General features: G+C 44.2%; 1 protein-coding gene across 2 annotated transcripts in view; it reads left to right on the top strand.

Annotated features, from left to right (window-relative positions):
* Window positions 1-1195: 1195 nt before the first annotated feature.
* Window positions 1196-19644, top strand: part of LOC145654547 (purine nucleoside phosphorylase-like) — an 86562-nt gene continuing 68113 nt past the window's right edge. The window contains exons 1-3 of one of the 2 annotated variants that reach the window (XM_081708760.1): window positions 1196-1541; window positions 1751-2069; window positions 2412-2541. In XM_081708760.1, coding sequence (XP_081564886.1) covers window positions 1539-1541; window positions 1751-2069; window positions 2412-2541 — 452 coding nt within the window. In that variant the 5' untranslated portion in view covers window positions 1196-1538. Of the gene's footprint in view, window positions 1542-1750; window positions 2542-19644 lie in introns of those variants that run through there. The other variant, XR_014120765.1, reaches the window with a different exon arrangement.

Below are 19644 nucleotides of genomic sequence, written 5' to 3'. Positions count from 1 at the left end.
GCTGAGTGGTTAGGTGTTTCAGAGCTTCTTTTCATCATAATGTAGGACATGACATCATGTGCAACTGCCAAACAGTGTGGCTAACTTGAGTTCCCATTGCCTGTCATATTAAAGTGTGTTAGCATCCATAAATGCTAGTTGTTATTTTATTAGGTTACATGCATTGTGAAAGCTCTAACTGTCATTATATATTGAGTGAGACGTGCAAGTTTCAGTCCACTCCCAGATGTTAGTGGCTGTTTTGAGTCGGCTGCCTCTGAATCACATGCTTTTCATAACAAATGTGATGAAACCTGGGGTCAAGTGAGTCAACCATGAGCTTGCACCGAAGTTCAGAGAGAAAGAGAGAAAGTTGGAAAGTTAAAGACAGTTGGGGGGAGGATTTAAGGAACATAGGGAGGGAAGACTCAGTGACAGAGAAAATATGAAGTAAAATTTCACTTTAAAACACACGAGGACAACATCATGATAGCTGCCATAACCGGGGTAGTGTTTAGCAGACTTTGTCAAGTCAACTCAAATGTATTTATATAGTGCTTTTTACAACATGCATTGTCACAATACAACTTTACAAATGTACAAAGGTCCAGATACCTAATGAATAAGCCAGTGCTGACAGTGGTTAAAAAAACTCCCTGGGCTGAATTAAGAAAGAAAGACTCAAGAAGGGAACCCATCATCCTCAAGTGGCCTGGCTAATAACAGGCCATGCTTTATTACATTATGTTTAGTCCTAGTAGACACTTCAGTTCAGATGTCTCAGCTACACCAGTGGGTCAAGGGTGGGTGAGCTGTTTCAGCATTCATTGGAGTAGACAGAGAGGCTGGACAGTTATGTCATCTATTTGCTACAATAGATGCCACCTGATTCAATCATGCTAAACAAGCACTCCTATTCCCTGTAGCTGCCTACAACTCTCACTGTCCTGTCTCGCAGTGTAAAGCTGCTATCCTTTACCTGGCTTGGGAGTGGGGGGGATCTTTTTGTTTTCAAATAATTTTGTTTATGCTCTTAGAGAAGTGCTACTGGTGCTTTTATGACTGCAGAGAGAAAGCTTCAGGTTTCTCTGAGACTTAAGACTGGCTCAGAAGTATATGAGGTATACCTCTCACTGTCCCATCTTTCTGAAGCATTCTAAACTGCGAGGCATACCACGAGGCAGTTTGTATTATCCCTTGTTAAACCCTATAAGACTACATCGGCTTAAGGTTTAGTGTTAACAGCCTCAGTAGATTTTGAACTAAAGGTTGGGATTCCTCGAGCTGTTGTGGTGACATCAGGTTGTTTAACAGCTCTTACCTCAGGCAAAGTACAGAGAAAGGTCGTGCTGGAATTGGGCAAGACTCTCTCCTAGCAGTGTGTGGGTGGTTCCTTGCCTCTAATCTGTGGAGAGTTTGGCGATTCCCACACTGCAGCTAAAACAACCACCTCACCAGCCATAGACATGTGACAACCAGCACTGGCAAAAACCGAGGAGACCAGGGTCAAACCAGGTCACTGGGAGTACTCAAGGTTTTTTTGCTTGTGTGGGCATTTTATGGTATGTATGAAAAATATTTTTTACATTTCACTATGGCTAACAGCTCCCCCCTCCCCCTCCTCCCCCTTACTGCAGAGATTAACACTTCTGGATTTGTTTTTTTTTTCTGTGCTAGGTCTACATGTCCAATTATAATACATTTGTATTTTTAATGGGGTGTTTATGGTAGATGTTTCAACCACCTTTGGGTCATCCATTTGTGGCCACAGGATCCTCATTTTGATGGCATCTTTAACTGGCTGGGTCCATGGACACCTTCAGGTTGTGTTGCCCATGTTTGCTTGAAGGAATGTCCTCCCCGGGTCTCGGGTTTGTCCCACCTCACCCTGGAGGCTAGGCCGGGTAGCAGCCAGAAACCAGGACGCAATTATCCTCTGCTCACTTTACCAGCGGGACCATCGCGGAGTGTGAGGATTTCCTTCAGAGCTGACGATTCCCCGGGTGGTGGAGGGGAACAGGAAACCCAGGAGCAGCTCGGCACGGCAGGACAGTCTGGACAGCCTGGGTGGGCCTTGGTGCAGGCTCAGGGTACAGCTGCATGGCTGGAGAAGTGAACTTACAAGGACATGGTGTAAATGATCAAGCCTGCACGTGGGGGTTGTTTAATTTGATTAGGAGTTTGTTATGGGATTTAGTATCAAAGGGGCTTAGTATCAAAAGTCTTGTTCTCCTATGGAGCAGTTTTCATGGCAGAGGAAGCGTTCCAGTGTTTCCAAAATAGATACCGTGTGTGTGTGTGTGTGTGTGTGTGTGTGTGTGTGTGTCTTCCTTCATCTCAGGATGTCTTTGTTACTGTCTGTGTCCTATCTGCTGTGTTGTTTATTTTCTAATCTCCAGAATGCCTTCCTGTAAGCTTTTGCGACTTTTCAGGGTCACTCCAGGGTCAACCCACAGGAAGGAAGGGAAGGATACAGCCTGTCCACATTGCTTGGTGGGAAGCCGATAAACGACTGGTGACTCTGATACCCTGCAGTTTTTATCTATACATGCTCAAGTCCCAGTAAGTAATAGCTGGCTGTCTTGTTGACTCAGAATTTAACTTTGAATGAGGTCAGAGGTTACCTTGTGACATTAAATCAAAATGTCAGTATGTTCATAAGGCAGGTTGGATCCAGCAAAGCATAGGGAAACATACTGTGTAAAATAGCACCGTATGGAGTATACATTAACTTGGTACTGTCACCCAAAATGCTCTTCCTGTAAATTCAACTCTAATACACTAAAAATTCAAACTGAAATCATATGGATGCTGAGTAGATTCACCATAAAATGCTCATTTTATACCTCTGAAAACAACCTTGCAGTAATCACGTCAAGAGTGATTATTAGGCAATAGAAGAAAGGCTTTCATTTTGTCTTTTATTACACATCACGTCCACGTTATTACGGAATTACTCGAGACTTCTATCGTCGGCTCTTCAAGTGCAGCGCAGTAGTGACCCAGAGCTGCTTGGCTGGATCAGGCTGGTGGCAGCAGCCCACAATACACGCACCTCTGATGAAACTCCCTGTAATCCTTGACGGCAGTATTTATTTTAGTCAGGTCTCTCTCTCTCTCTCTCGCTCTCTCTCTCTCTCTCTCTCTCTCTGTCTGTGTCTCTCTATCACTCTCTCACTTTTTTCTCTCACTCTCTTTCTGATGTACAGACTTCTCTCTCGTCTCCCCTTTGTCTTGCTCTTTCTCTTCAGTCTGTCTCTTTCTGTCTCCCACTCTTTATTCTTCTCTCCTTCCCCTACCGCACACCCATTAAACCTGCCTGTTTTTTTCCATTACAACTCATCTAAATGGCATGCCTGTGACAGCTGAATGAGTTCGCACTCTCAGACACGAGCTTTTTCCAGCCGACAGCTCTGGCCTGGAACAAAAAAAAACAAAACAATGGCACCCACTGCTTCGGATGATGCAACCCAAATATCACTGCGATCTGTTCGATTAAAGGGCTCCCAGTTAAGAAATTTGCTTCAGTTAAGAAGGACTTTAATGAGGTTTCATTCATGGAACAAAGATGGGCAAGAAATTGCTGATAGTCTGTGAGAAATGACCATTTACTCTCATTTAGCCATTTCACAGAAATATGCATGTTGAAATCGGCGACCTTAGGCAAACGTGTTGAAGCCGTGTGGAAGCATATTTCCAGGATGCTGGTTTTGTTTTAATTTCCTCATTCAGAGCAAAGAGTTTCACAATGAATCCACCGCACGCACATGAAGATGTGGGTGCCCCGGTCTTTCATAGGCTACATGGTGCAGATTGACTGACTCTGGCGGTTCACTACCAGAAGCTAGTGCCCCTCTGATGATTTCACACCTTTCACCTACATGTCAGCCAAGCTCGGGGCTTGGCAGGCCACAGGTGGAATTCAGGACCAGTAGCTTTGGATTCATTCCCTGTTGATCATCTGTACGTGCATGTGTGTGTGTGTGTGTGTGTGTGTGTGTGTGTGTGTGTGTGTGTGTGTGTGTGGCGTCATTTGAAAACGCGATCACCGCTTTGTGTACAGATAGTTGCCATGGGCACAGCCCTGCTGTGCTTTGTTTTTCCCTGCCTGTGTGTCGACATAGTTCCTGCTGGCAACAAGTAAGGAGTGGTTGAGCAATCCCTGAGCTCTTGCGTAACCCTACCCTTCTCTCGGGCACTCTCAGGTGTGCTCTCGCTGTCTCTCTCATGTTTACACTCTCTCTCTCTTTCTCTCTCTCTCTTTTCTCTCTCTCTCCCTCTCTCCTTCTCTCATTCTCTCCCATTCTCTTTCTCTCTCTCTCTCTCTCTCCCTCCCTCCCTCCCTTTCTCTCTCTCCTTCCTCCCTACCTCCTCTTATTTGCGTTCTTCCCCTCTCCACATCCCTCTTGGGATGAGTGCCTGTAAGTCAAGCTCTTCTAGGAATGTGTGGAGCTCTGCAAGCGGAGGTGAGGTAATGCCTCACACATACATGGTCTCTGGCCCCTGGGGCAACTGCGCTGGTGAGGGGGTGCGGGGTGGGAGGAGCAGTTGCACAACCGGCTGTCTGAAGCTGCTCTCTGGAACTCTGGCGCTCCTGCTCCGTGCACTGCTTGTAGCTGTACTGTAGACCTGAGCAGGATGGGCAAAGGGATGGGGGGGGGGTGAGCCGGGGGGAGAGGTGGGAGTTGGTGCAGCTGGAACAAGATGCAGAGCAGACAGGGCCAGAGACAAATAAAGAGGCAGAGAGAGACGACACCAGGAGGCAAAAGCAACAACGTCTAAAAATATTCGTTTTTGACTTGATGTAGTGACACACAGCCCCTTTCTCCGACTACTCTTTTCTGCAATACCTCTTACTGGGTAATAGAATTTCAATCCTTCAAGTTGCTAAAAGCACTGACTGTACAGTGTATGTTAGTATAAGAAACCTTTTAGTGCTGAGAGTGAGCAAGGGAGCGTGTGCATGGAGCCCATCTGATGACATAACAGCTCGATATCACTGCACTGTACGTGAACATATGCAATTCCAGGCAATAGCACTCTCTGCCACTGCAATAGAACAGGGCTCCGACTTTTACTGATGCCGTAACGATCTGCAATCAGACTGCAACGATGACCAACTGTGGAGCTTTTACCTCTGTGTGCCCACCGCACACACCAAGCAGACCCCCAGCCTCAGAAGGATGAAGGAGAGTCAGTCATGTGGGAGCAGGCACTTTGTGACTTCTGGGATTGCATGGGACTTGCAGGATGTGAGTCAGGTGTTGACACAAACTGCTGGTCTGAGGTCAGCTCAGCAAGCGAGTGTGTGAGGGTGCAGGCTTAGGCAGATACAGATTTTGGGTTCCAATAGTTAATGAATCCTTGGTTATTAAAATCAGGTTTTAAGCAGAGCAGAAAGAGAACAATAAAAAAATGAATCATGTTTCTGTTTTGAATTCCACACCTGTTTCAAAGGTTTCAGGCCAAAGGGCACTGAGGCGGTGGTTGACCCTTGACCCAAAGGCCCTGTGCCACCTGTGGAGGCCTTACAGCAGGGCCTTACAGCATCCATTTGCAGCTGAAGGGGAAGCTCTTCTCTCTCATTTGTGGCTCATTTCAGCTCTTCTGTGGTTTCTGGCAAAAGGAAGTACTGAGTGGCAAAGCAGGGTTTCCCTTGTTCTCGTGAACAAGTTATTACAGAGAGACAGAAAACCAGAGAGAGAGAGAGAGAGAGAGAGAGAGAGAGAGAGAGAGAGAGAGAGAGAGAGAGAGAGAGAGAGAGATGTTTCTCGGGAGACTGGTAATCCCCTTTGCAAGGCTGACATGGCTAAATGAGGCACACTCCGCTGTAGTTGTTGCACTCACTGGAAAACCAGCTGCAGAGAAGAGAACTGGGGGTTGTTCAGCTTGTATGAAAATGTTAGTCATTCCACGAATTGCAGTGTCATAATCATGTAGGTTGCTCTTTGGGATTTTGGGTTAATTCCTGACCTCTGCCAGGCTCCTGTGCAGTCTGTAACTGCTTTAAAACCTTTTTCCAGGAGAATTGTTCTACAACAATACCTGTTGGATTCTTTTGGCTTGAACTTTGTTTATGTGGTTGCAAACAAGAAAAGGAGTGAGAATTAAGCTTGCATACACGGAGCACAATGTACTGTGATTTATTTCTGCAGGTCCAACATTGCAGTTTCCTTCCTAAGATGGCTGCTCACTGTTGTGCAGGATGGCCGGAATGAGTCATTCCTGAAACATGCAGAGAGACCTGGTCGTTGCTATGGCTACGATCAGAGAGTGGTCATAGGGGCCCAGGGTTCGAGAGGGTTGCAGCTGTGCAGAATTGAGCACTCTCTTGCTCACCATTCAGCACCACACAACACGTTTGCACACAAACCCACACTTGTACTTGTGCTTTCAGCGCCAGTACACCCACTGGCTGAGCCTCTCACATGTTGCTTGCACATGCATGCATGCACAGTAGCTGTCCATGTGACTCAAAATGAAACTCACCACAGGAAAAGACCTTTTTTCTACGCAGAGATGCAGAGATAATTTCAGCAGGTCACACGCCTGGCATGTACACGGAGCTAGGACAGGATGTATGTCGTAGTTCTGAACAAATTGTTTGGCATCCAAATGCTGAACTTTGACTTTTTGAAAAACAACCTTAATAAGATCCTTGATTAGATTACCTTTAAACTATATACTATTCTCAGGCTGGAATGTGTGTGGGGGTAGGGGTTCCCTTTTTAAGCCTGTGTCTAATAGAATGTCTCATAATCTAAGATTAGGCCCCAGGGAGTGAAGTCAGACTTTACCATCAGTCCTGGAGTAGTTGGCTGGGTTGACTTGCTTTGAGAGAGTAGACCAAGTATACAGGCTAGCTCCTGCTTTGCAAGAATGAGTGATTATGTGATAAGGTTCCTCTTGGAGAAAGTGCAGCCTTTGTTGTGATTGGGTATAGACTTGAGTTTCTTCTTCTCTCAACTCATTCATTCTTCCCAAGGCTCCAGTAGTCAACTAGCCACTCGTTTTCCTCAGTGGCTATAAGAAGTTGCTTAGTAAGAGGAAGAGTTGGTTCACGTTATTGACTGGATGGCCCACTGAGGATACTAGATTTCTCAAGCTACATGTCCATTAGAAGAATTGGTTTCTTATAATCTATTGATTGAGGCCAGCTTCACTTCCCATGAGTAAGAGGTTCTGCTTGGCTGAATAAAATACTACACTTGGACCAACCCTGTATCAAATATCACTTTGACATATCCCATTTGCATTCACATATCCCATTCACATAACCAAATCTCATTCACATAGCCTATACCCATTCACAAAGTCCTTCAGAAGGCATTAAAGGACTCATGCATGTCAGTCACTGTACATGCGTGTGTGTGAGTGCATCTGCACTTTGTGAAGAGACCAGTATTTACACATTCCTGGCAATGCTATTAATAAAGAATCTGTGTGTTTCCCATGAAGAGAGAGAGAGAGAGAGAGAGAGAGAGAGAGAGAGAGAGAGAGAGAGGTTTAGCAGTTCAGCTCACTGAAGTGGTGGCGAGGAGCAGGGTGCAGGAGGGGGGCGCGCATGCAGTATTCTGAACTTTGACCCTTGGATGTTTTGGACTTCCTAGTTCCCAGAGCGCATTGCAGGCTTGCCCAACACATTATTTCTCTCTCTCAGTCCCTGTAAACTCTGAAGAGAGATAAGTACAGATAACAAACACTTCTCTCTTTTTACGAAAGGATGTTTTCCCACTGATTTCTAATCACTTTTTCTCATTTCTTAAAATGAAAACCTTCTTAAAATGAAAACATTCCTATGTTATTAGCTGTGTACGGCTTAAATATACTTTGAAATTCTTTAACCAAGCCACCCGAATTGTGCAGCGCTCTGGCAAGGCATTCGAGTCATGATTTGTGGTTGTGAGAGTATTGCAGTCTTTTGTGGCAATATGATGACAGTGTTGCAACAAGAAAGCTTGTGACCTGTCATTAGACAACAGAGTCATTTGCTAATGTCTGTCTGGTTACTTCACGGCAGGGACTACTCTGAGTTGCCTCAATGGCCAGCAAAATGTATACTTAAGATTTGTGTGACTCTTCTCTCATGCAGTAATTGTATCTCATACAATATATTCCGGTTTCACAAGTGACCTAAGTGTAATGTTGTGAATTGCACCATACATGTGCACTCCGCTATAAGAATTTCCCACTTGGTCATGAACTAGTTTTAATTTATGTCCAGAAAACTTTCCCACAGTTATTAACTTCTGGTTTGTGCTGCTTATTTTGCTATTTTCAAAGCCTGTGAAGGGCAGTGTCTAAGGGCTCCTCATCCAGTAGTCTTATTCTGTTCCAGGATAATCACACCTCTGCCCACCTCTGCTATTACAGAATGTTCCATGTGAAGCCTTGTTCTATCTTTAGGATCCTTTTAGCTCAAGGGGAAAAAACACAGTTTATTTTGTACTCTTCTCTCCTTTAAGGGAGACAAAAAAAAGAGAGAGGGAAACCTATTGTTGTAAATGGGTAAGAGATGAGGGTCCACGGGGTGGGGCGTTGGATGAAAGGGGCGGTCTTCGTCATCGCCACATAACCCAAACACATGAGACATTGCTCTCCCCTTTTGTCACAGCACAAAGAGCCGAGGCCATGGGAGTGCCCGACAAAGCCACCTTTGTTCTGGGCCCGACGAGGTGAGGATTGCCCTGGAACGGGTCTCTCCGCTCCAGGCCCAGTCCCAAGAGAGTGGAGCCACACCATGGCGGACCGTTTAAGCATGCTCCCAACACCCCTCACATTACCCCTTTCCCTCAGCTCACCTCCAGCTCTGCAGTTGGGGGTTGCCGATTGTCTGTGAGATGTTCTCACTTCCACGTTATTGTCTTGTTTCGGCTCAGCCAGTTTTGCTTGAGTTCAGCACTTTGCTCACCCGGCTAATGTTTGGAAAAGGCTGCGTCATGGGGAAATCGTTTGGTTCCTGCATCGCATTGTTCTTTGTAGGGACCAAATCGAAGGTCTGAGTGAGGACGGAGGCACTGAGAAGCTTAGGCAGTTAAAACCATCACCCATACTGTCCTGCTATTGTTCCTGGTCAGCCACACTGTGATGTAGCCAGATGGGCAGAATCGTTGTTTGATGAGGTCATTACTTTGTGTGCCTTGCTTCATTGTGGGTCTGTGCCAGCAGCACGGAGCCTCTGGAAGGGACACAATCAGTGAAATATCTGTGGTCCCATTACACACCATCATCCACAAACTCCGGCTGCGTATACGTTGTGTGGCTGCATGGGGCGGGGCGGGGCGGGGCTGGGGGGGGCTCTTCAAAGAAGATATTTCCAGTGGTGTACACACATTCTCAGCGTGAAGGTGTCCTAATCTAATCTGTAATCATGGGGGCGGGGGGCAGAAGCCCAGATTTCAGATGCAAGACTACGTGGGATTACTGAGGGGTTATGGTGGTGGAGGGACTGTTTGTGATCCCAGCAAGTGCATGGCTGGCCACTGATGTTGAGGTCTGGGTCTGTATGTGTATGGGTCTGCTACTTCTCACTAAGGCTATTTCAGATGCTACTTGTGAAACAGGACTGAGCTGGTGGCTCTTCTGTACTGTATATAGATGGTATTATAGCAATAGCAAATGTAAAAGGTACATTAAGACGTGCACGTATGTTAAGAATGTGTGTGTGTTTGTGCCTGAATGTCTGTGTGGGCTGTGTGCATGCATACTGAGAATGTGTGTGTGTGTGTGTGTGTGTGTGTGTGTGTGTGAATATCTGTGTGTACTATGTGCATGCATGCTGAGAATGTGTGTGTGTGTGTGTGTGTGTGTGTGTGTGTGTGTGTGTGTGTACATCTGCATGGCCAGTGAATTGCTCAACATCCTCCCCCAGTCATGTGAAATATGAGTGGAACAGAGCGACACAGGATGTGTAGCCTCAGCCCCCAGCATGATACACAGCTCTCTCTCTCCTTCTCTCTCTCTTTGTGAGGTGTGTGTGTGTGTGTGTGTGTGTGTGTGTGTGTGTGTGTGTGTGTGTGTGTGTGTGTGTGTGTGTGTGTGTGCGCGCGAGAGAGAGAGAGAGAGAGAGAGAGAGAGAGAGAGAGAGAGAGAGAGAGAGAGAGAAAAAAAATGATGTGTGAGTGAATGGTTTCGCTATCTAAACCAGACCTCATGTCTCTGACACAGCATAATGCTGTTTTAGGCACCTGCTTACATGTGTTGTCAGTGTAAAGACAACACACTCACCCTCACACCACCATGTGAACCAATACTTAAGCACTGGTCTTCATGGTGCTAAAGCCTGATAAAGTCACTCTGGGAATTATTACAATATGGTGCTAGTGAGAAGATTCACTGTAATTATGTTTGAAATGTTTTTTAATCAGGTACATCTAACTTGGTACAAAGTGTTGAACATCCAGTATAAAGGTATTTGAATTTTAAAAAAGTAGTTATGATGCAGGCAAAGTGAAGTGTGTGTGTGTGTGTGTGTGTGTGTGTGTGTGTGTGTGTGTGTGGTCATATAATACATGCACAATTTTCAGTGCTGAAAATAGATCAGCACTGTTGTGGGGGAATCTTGGCAATTGCTTCTTTTTTCTTTTAACTTCTTTGGAACACAACATGAACAGGGACATTTCATAAGCACATGTTTCTACACTGAGTAAGAGCTGCTATAGATAACTGTACACACAGACAGGCCTGCGATGCGCATATCTCTTTTCATTTGTGGGATGTCTAGTGCTTAGCATGCTTCTTCCTGACAGGCGTAGTCTGGAGCAGGATACAGGATGTGTGTGTGTGTGTGTGTGTGTGTGTGTGTGTGTGTTCCAGCAGGGTGCACCAGTAGCCCTGCTCTGCTTCATGCAAGGACTTTAGAGCAGGTTGCTCTGAATCTGCCCAAACGATGGCCTACCCCTGTATGTGGTTGCCTACACCTGGGTCTTCAGTGGACCCTCTTAAGCAGTTTAAAGGAATATATGTAGAGGCAGTGTGCTAGGTTCTTGTTGCTTAGTACCAGAACTAAAATGAAACTTATTTGTAAAGATAAGCATTAGGTGAGTGTGTTTTCCCTGCTCTCCAGTCAAAACTAATAGTACTAAACTATTTTTGCACTGTGTGCAGTAGTTCGATCATTCATCATTAGTCTGGATCTGGGAAGGATCTAATCAAGAAGAGTACAGGCCTGTTCCAAACTCCTGATTTTGCAAAACCACCTTCTCATTACAGTCTTGTGTGCCACCTAGTGGTTGAGCAGTAGTTTTACAACATTTGGCCTCACCAATCTTACTCCCCCTGCTGTTCACCAAAGTGCACCAACGTGTTATTTTACTGAGTTATCAGTACTTCCAAGTGGTTCCCCACTCTTCTGAACTCTCTTTTGTATAAACAAATATCCTGACGATACAAGCATCAGCTTCTCAAGTACAATGATAGATCTCTGGCCGCCAGAGAATGGAAGAACGACTCAGCACCTTCGGTCTGATAACATTGAAGGCTATATCAGTTTTACGTCAGGCTTTTCATGCTGTAATAGGATTGAACTAACCACTGCCACAATGCCCTTTTTGAGCATACACCTTTAGTTTATAATGTACCAGACTCCACTAATTCTATTTCCCACTACGATTGCTTAAAAGGAATAGTGCTCAAACCTGGGCAGTGGTAGCTCACTGGTTGAGGTACTTGACTAGTCATCAGAAGGTTCAAGCCCCACCACTGCCAAGTTACCATGGTTGGCCTCTGGAGCAAGGCCCTTAACCCTCAACTGTTCAAGTTGTGTTCTGTCATAATTGTAAATCACTTTGGATTAAAGCTGTAAGCCTACACACAAGTTGATGTGCATTGTAATTAAAGGGACAAAACTGTATATTTCCTCACACTATATGATCCCAAACACATCCAGCACATCTCTACTGGCTGGGATTGAGTTTCCTGTCTCATGTAGTCCCTGCTTCCACCAGTCCTGTCTCTCTCTCCTTCTGCCTAATTTTAGGTCTGCATTCATTCAGATGAGTGCTGCAGACATTAAATAATACCCTTAAATAATGTAGTGCTTTTTTTCTCACTTGGAGAGAATGCTGGCTCATTAAAGCTTAAAGGAAGTTTCCAATTCACTTGGGCTTCAGAAATGTGTCAGAGCAATCAGACAAAAGGAAGTCACTTCCCCGGGGTGTTCAGGGCGACCCAGCATAGAGTGACGAATCCCCCCTGTGACAGCCAAGCACACACTCTGTCATGCAGAAATACAGATTTAGGTCAGGTGAATCTGATTATTGTCGTGCCGTGTAGCTATTGTTATGCATCATTACTGGTGGATTTAGACATTGAGGAGTGGGGCATATTCCTTAGATATTAGGAAATGTAAAGCAGAGGAATCAAAAACATCTTTGAGAGGTGTGTGTGTGTGTGTGTGTGTGTGTGTGTGTGTGTGAGAGAGAGAGAGAGAGAGAGAGAGAGAGAGAGAGAGAGAGAGAGAGAGAGAAAGAGAACAGAAGAAGCTTAGGTTTTTTGCACAACAAATGCTGAGGCAAGTGACTAACGCAAAGTTGGGGAGGAAAGTCTAGTTGAATTGCACTGTATCAGTCTGACCTAGTGAGAGACTGGCTCAAAAGTGCCTGTGTATCACATCCTTTTGATATGGCCATAAGTTCAGATTTAAAGAGCATGCTCAAACACACACACACACACACACACACACACACACACACACACACACACACACACACACACACGCACACAAACACGCACACACACGCGCACACACACACACACACACACACACACACACACACGCACTGACACACACACACACACACACTCACAGGTCCACTGCAGTGTAAGCATTCCCGCTGTGCCCCTTCTTTTTCTTTTTTAATGGAAGCAGGGCCCCTGTTGATGAAATGCACAGTGTGTGCAGGTGAGATAACAAAGAGCCATGCAGTGGGGAGACTGGCACCAGTGCTCCAGTGTTATGCGGTGGGGAGACTGGCACCAGTGCTCCAGTGTTATGCGGTGGGGAGACTGGCACCAGTGCTCCAGTGTTATGCGGTGGGGAGACTGGCACCAGTGCTCCAGTGTTATGCGGTGGGGAGACTGGCACCAGTGCTCCAGTGTTATGCAGTGGGGAGTCTGCCACCAGTGCCATGAAGACATTTTCAAAATTGCAAAAGCAGTGTTTAGCCACAATGACAATTTTTAACAATGACAGTGTTTAACAATTCCAGTTCAAATATTCAGACATGACAAGCTGTTTCATAAATATAAGATTTATAAATATAAAATGCTTACATTAAGAGTCATTTGCAAGAAGACGGTGCCTCTCATGATGACACACATACACACAGACACACACACATGTAAATTGCCACCTAAGCTTTTAAGAAGTGTAGGGGCGGGGCTCTGAAGCCTTGTGGCTTGCTTGTCTGGTTGTCACGGCAACTCTGAGTGAGCTTGTCCAATTCCGTCTGTCAGGGGAGAGATGAGGAACCTTTAATCAGGCTCTGTCAGGCCATGTGCACAGCTCTGAGACAGCCCAGTCTGGCTGATGGCTGGTGACATTAGATAAAGCCCTGGAGTGCGTGCGCACACACACACACACACACACACACACACACACACACACACACACACACACACACACACACACACACAAACATTATGCATGTCTCATGGATCTTCAGATATCATGAAGAAGTAAACAATGCTAAAAAATATAGGGTAATTACATCAGTAATGTAGAAACCCAACTACAAAATAAAAAGTGTATTTGTACATAATTATTTAACATTATTTTTAAAAATTCCACTTAGATCAATAACATAATTTAAATAACATTTTTTTATCTGCTTTGGTTTTTGTACCAAACAAAGTGCTGGTAGAGATGATGGCAGCATGGCAGTGATGCTCCTTCTTTAAACTCTAACCATTCCGGTTTAGGCCTGACATGGTAAGGATGTGTATTCCGGTTTAGGCCTGACATGGTAAGGATGTGTATTCCGGTTTAGGCCTGACATGGTAAGGATGTGTATTCCGGTTTAGGCCTGACATGGTAAGGATGTGTATTCCGGTTTAGGCCTGACATGGTAAGGATGTGTATTCCGGTTTAGGCCTGACATGGTAAGGATGTGTATTCCGGTTTAGGCCTGACATGGTAAGGATGTGTATTCCAGTTTAGGCCTGACATACTAAGGATGTGTTTTCTGGTTTAGACCTGACATGGTAAGGATGTGTATTCCTGTTTAGGCCTGACACGATAGCGGTGCGCATTCCAGTTTAGGCTTGACGTGGTAGCGGTGCGTATTCCGGATTAGGCCTGACATGCTAAGGATGTGTTTTCCGGTTTAGACCTGACATGGTAAGGATGTGTATTCCGGTTTAGGCCTGACATGGTAAGGATGTGTATTCCAGTTTAGGCCTGACATGGTAAGGATGTGTATTCCGGTTTAGGCCTGACATGGTAAGGATGTGTATTCCGGTTTAGGCCTGACATGGTAAGGATGTGTATTCCGGTTTAGGCCTGACATGGTAAGGATGTGTATTCCAGTTTAGGCCTGACATACTAAGGATGTGTTTTCTGGTTTAGACCTGACATGGTAAGGATGTGTATTCCTGTTTAGGCCTGACACGATAGCGGTGCGCATTCCAGTTTAGGCTTGACGTGGTAGCGGTGCGTATTCCGGATTAGGCCTGACATGCTAAGGATGTGTTTTCCGGTTTAGACCTGACATGGTAAGGATGTGTATGCCTGTTTAGGCCTGACATAATAGCGGTGCAAATTCCAGTTTAGGTCTGACATGGTAGCGGTACGTATTCCGGTTTAGGCCTGATATGCTAATGATGCGTATTCTGGTTTAGGCCTGACATGCTAAAGATGCATATTCTGGTTTAGGTCTGACATGGAGCATATTCTACTAACAGGCGGTTTTTAACCATGCCTTGCTGACTCCAAGGTACTGCAGAATAAGCATTCCTACGTGGTGCTGTTCAGTAATTGTGCCACCATAAAAATATATATCATACCAAAAAATACATGTCCATTAATCATAAAACTATGGCAATAGTCGTACAAAAAATAAGCAATCTGTTCCATACAAGTATCACGGTTTCCCCTCTGTGGTGCGGTTCCCGTTAAAGAACAAATAGATTAAAGAAGAAACAGAAGTTGCAAGTGAAATTGCATTTTAATTAGTATCATTTTGTGTTAACATATGACGTCCTCTGTGCAACTGTTTATGAGGGTCCTTGTCCCTTCACCACAGGAAGTGCACAAACATTGGCATTTTGGGTGAAATATCACTGACTCAAGGACATTTTCTTCATTAATATGCAAGGCAACATAGCTCCATTTTAATGAGGTTGCGTTTTATTGTCGTAGTTTTTAATCATTGCCTCAATACTAGGAAATTAACACGCATTGACCTTTGTACCTTAGTAAATTGTAGTCCCCATAGTTTAACATTATTTAATGAATGCTGCTGGGGTAATTTTCTTGAGGCCTATTAAATAAATTTCCATATCGAAGTTCCGCTTAACACTTCCAAATACTGTGTATATTGGATTAATGTAACTCTTCTTGTGGTATGCTGTGTAAATGTGTTCTACCACACAATATGTTAAATCCTTTATGAGCACAGATGTTCTATACCTGATCCTAAAACACTGTGCTGACTTTGTGACATCAGCTCCCTTTCAGAGCTTTTGCTGTTCTTTCTTCTTCTCACTGAAATAACCATTCCAGCCCTGGAGGACGCTGTTGTCATTAACACAGCTGAGGGGCATGCCATAATGTATTGAATAACTCTATCTCTCCCTCTCCCCTTCACACCCACTCTCCACTATCAGGAGAGTGCATATTTATAAAGCTTCGTCGAGCTCTTTTCTGACACTCGAGCGTGACTGTGAAAATGGATTACTGTGCAGATTTCAGCTGAGAATGGTTAAGAGAGTGCTACACTGATGCCGGCATTAAACAGCTTAGAAACATGGCCCAAATTCATCACTAGCACCTCAATCGATCCTCATTTTTCCCCCAGAGGCCTAAGCTAACCCTGGCTCCGCCCCCTCACCCCTGGTGTGTGTGTGTCATCTCAGCTTCCACAGGAGTTTCGTTTACCGGAGATGGGAATGTTGTGGTTGAAGAGCCCTGTCTCCAGAGGATGGTCCTCCGCTTGCAGGATTTAGGGTTTCATGGCCTTCACTACTCCCCGAAAGGATCGAAGGGAACTAATTAAAAGGAATTGGAAAATCTAGATCTATCTGTCGGGCCACTCCTGAATAGGATGTGATTAAAGCTTTCTAACCTAATCAGTCAATACCTTTTTAGTCGTTTGGGTTTTAAAGCAAGCGTTGAGATACACAAGCAAGTCTTGTATACTATTATTGGACCACATCTAAAAAAACTCCTCCATGTTCTCCCTTTCTAGACCTGTATGCTCAAGAAATAACATTACAGTTAGTTTGATTAATTTTTCTAAATTGGTGCAATTGATCATCTCAGCGCTTTGCACCAGATAGTAATGTCTTCAGCTAAGGAAGATGTGCTCTCATATGTAACTTTTTTTTGCATTGCGTTTAGCCTGCTTACCAGGGACCCCAGTCTCCCAGTGCTTGGAACAAACTGACCACTAATGTGAAACAAGGTGAGGGCTTTTTTTTAAACGGGAGCTTCTCTTGTTCATTACTTGCCATGACAGAACCTCTGACCCTCTCTGTGATGGATTAAAGGAGGATTTCAAGGGGAATGACTTGGCAACCATACCCGTCTACCTTAATTGCTGTCTTCTCCAATCTACAAGGGGGCACTGGCCAGAACCTGTGGTCCCATGTTTTAAATGATACAAGTCTGTTTGTCCTTTAAAATGCTCTAACCTTCATTGCCTGTATGTGTGTGTGAGCAAACAGCTGAAATTCAGATATAGGTAGCTCCATTAGATGTTACTCTCTCTCTCTCTCTCTCTCTCTATATATATATATATATATATATATATATATATATATATTCAATCTGTATAGTATACACACTATACATTTATACATTTTAAATGCTAAACTTAGATTATCTCTGGTTATTCATTGTTTTATCTAACCTAGACTGTATCTGTATGTATACCACATGTATGCCTCCCACTGGGCTGCAGAGTTGGGGGGACACAGTAGTGTCATCAGTTATGCGGTTGGGATGCTTCTGGTTTTGCAGATAAATAAATAAGTCAGAGAGATTAAATGAGGAGTGGGCTTTTTGTTGAAAGCTCATTTCATGCTTGTGTGTGTGTGTGTGTGTGTGTGTGTGTGTGTGTGTGTGTGTGTGTGTGTGTGTGTGTGTGTGTGATGGCTAAACCACAGCCATTCTCTCATCTGTGTGAAAAGATGAGGGAATGGATGTGGTTTGGCCATCACACACACACACACACACACACACACACACACACACACACACACACACACACACACAGAGTTAATCTCCACCACAAACAAATAAACTGCTAGACAGGGGAGGGGACAGAGTATGTGAGTGACACTGATTAGATGGAATATCTTCCCTCTGAGGACTTCAGCAGTTTCTTTTCTAAGGCTTTGTTCCAGGAACTGTGTTATTAAATAGTGTTCTGCTAGTCCTTGGTATTTGCCAGTTTTCACATTTTAAAATGTATCATTGTTATTGTCACTGCAATGGCTAATAAACAAATAAACTCAGATAAAATCCCCACATACAATGTAATACTGATGGAATTCTTCAAAAACGCTGTAAATCTTAAAGTGGATGTAGTTGTAGATGTTCAAAGGTTTTAGCAGACTACGTGTATTTAAAATTAAAGCTCTCTGTGTGCATTTTTGGAGGAATGCTGTCATTTCCAGAGGACACTATTTGGCAAAGCGCAGTGTACAGGGTCAAACCCTGCAGTTCCATGGCCCAGAGGAAATAACGGCATTGAGAAGTGTCGAATAGGTCATGTGTTTTTTCAGTACAAAAGAAAGACCAGCAATAAACTACTGTAGCAGCCTCGCCCACAGCTCTCATCCAGCACAGAGCAAATTGTGCATGAAATTGGTTCAGAAAACACGAACTGGAACGATTCTATCTTCCATCCACTTTTTGCTGCATCTGCAAAAATAAAGGGGGAAAAAAAATGTGTGTTTAATTACACAGTATCAATGTGCCAGTGGTATGTCCAATCCCATTGGCTGAGAGTAACTCTGAGTAACGGTTTAGCTCTGTGATGGCAAATGAAAGGCGCATGGACCTGACCGTAAGATGACACAGTCCATGTGCTGGTGGGCAGATATTGGAGCAGCTTGTAGAGCCCACAAGGAGTCAGTGGGAGCATGGTAGTTTTGGAGTAAAGTGCTTCTTTGGACAGCATGATAGATGATGCAGCAGCAAAAAACACCTTTGAGACTTGTGATTTAGTGCAAATATTTACTAATTAGACCAGCAAGCCTGGTTGTCCTCCAGAGTCAGTGCAATGATCACTGAATACATTATGCAGACGTGCATGTGCCGAGTGATACGTCTGCCATTTACTATCCAAGAATGGCTATCCTTGTTTTAAGAGTGCATACTTTCACTGGCACCTTCTCCAGTGCACTTGACTACAAGCCTTATACTGTTAAAGAAGCCCATCAGCTTTTAAATGTGCTTATGATTAATAGGGGCCTTAATCCGGAGCTAGAATTGGAACACTCTTTATCTTGCTTTTACATTCTAACTAGGTCCCAAGTGCAAGGTTACGAAAATGTCACTTGCAGAGACGTGTGACACATGAGTGACATGTAGGTGACTGCCGCAGTTGAGGATGACATGAAGGATAATCCCTCATCTAAATGCATGTTTACATGCTATGGCCTGGTGCAGTGTCTAAGAGGCTTATGCTCCTGGAGACTTTTGGATCACACATTTGAGCTTTGTCACCTATCCGTGTTACTGACATAAAGCAGAGCAGCATTCAATTGGTATTCTTGGGATGTGCTTGGGTACATGAGAGATATGTTAGGATCACTGGCATTTGTTTTGAAAACACCATTTCTGAACACCATTAATAATCAACCTGGTTGTGATGCAATGTTTCCTGACTTGTGACTTTTTTGTGAATGGCTAGACTCTGCAAAAAATTTAAAAAGCCAAATAATCTATTAAACAGATTTCTGAATCTAAATTTGAGTCATCTAGCGGGACAGTCAAGTGAGACCAGAGTGCAGTGAGACCAGCATGTAGCGCAACAAGACTTCTCAAATACTGAGAACCAGTGAATGTGAACTGTTCAGTGTTGAAATTGCAGAGACCCCAAGGGATGTACATGGCTTTGAACCAAGTGACCTTGAACTCTCATATCTGAAATGACAGACTTTACCCAAAGAGCCTTGTTTATCTGACAGTTATCCATGAGATGTTTCAAGATGGATTGAGGTCAGAATTAATGTTCAGTATCCAAAATGCCTATCTGCGTCCAAAGGAAATCACATATTTCCACATTTATGGAATGAACGCTCTTGTTAGATTTTATATATATATTTAGGAGGCAGAATAAATAAATTGCTTCTAAGTCAAACATTTGTTGCGATCATTTTACAAATAATCATCTATGCTTACGGTGCTTGTGAAAGTCATGAAGGCTATAGTGGAGCTATGAAGCTTGTAGTTGTTAAAAGATTTAATATGTGGTTGATGTATCAAGGCTAATCTGC

The sequence above is a fragment of the Electrophorus electricus genome, unplaced genomic scaffold (genome assembly GCF_041902795.1).
Source record: "Electrophorus electricus isolate QZ-2024a unplaced genomic scaffold, ASM4190279v1 Scaffold131, whole genome shotgun sequence".
In the NCBI taxonomy this organism is placed as follows: domain Eukaryota; kingdom Metazoa; phylum Chordata; class Actinopteri; order Gymnotiformes; family Gymnotidae; genus Electrophorus; species Electrophorus electricus.
Note: the sequence above shows the minus strand (reverse complement) of the source record. Positions and strands in the feature narration are given on the sequence as shown.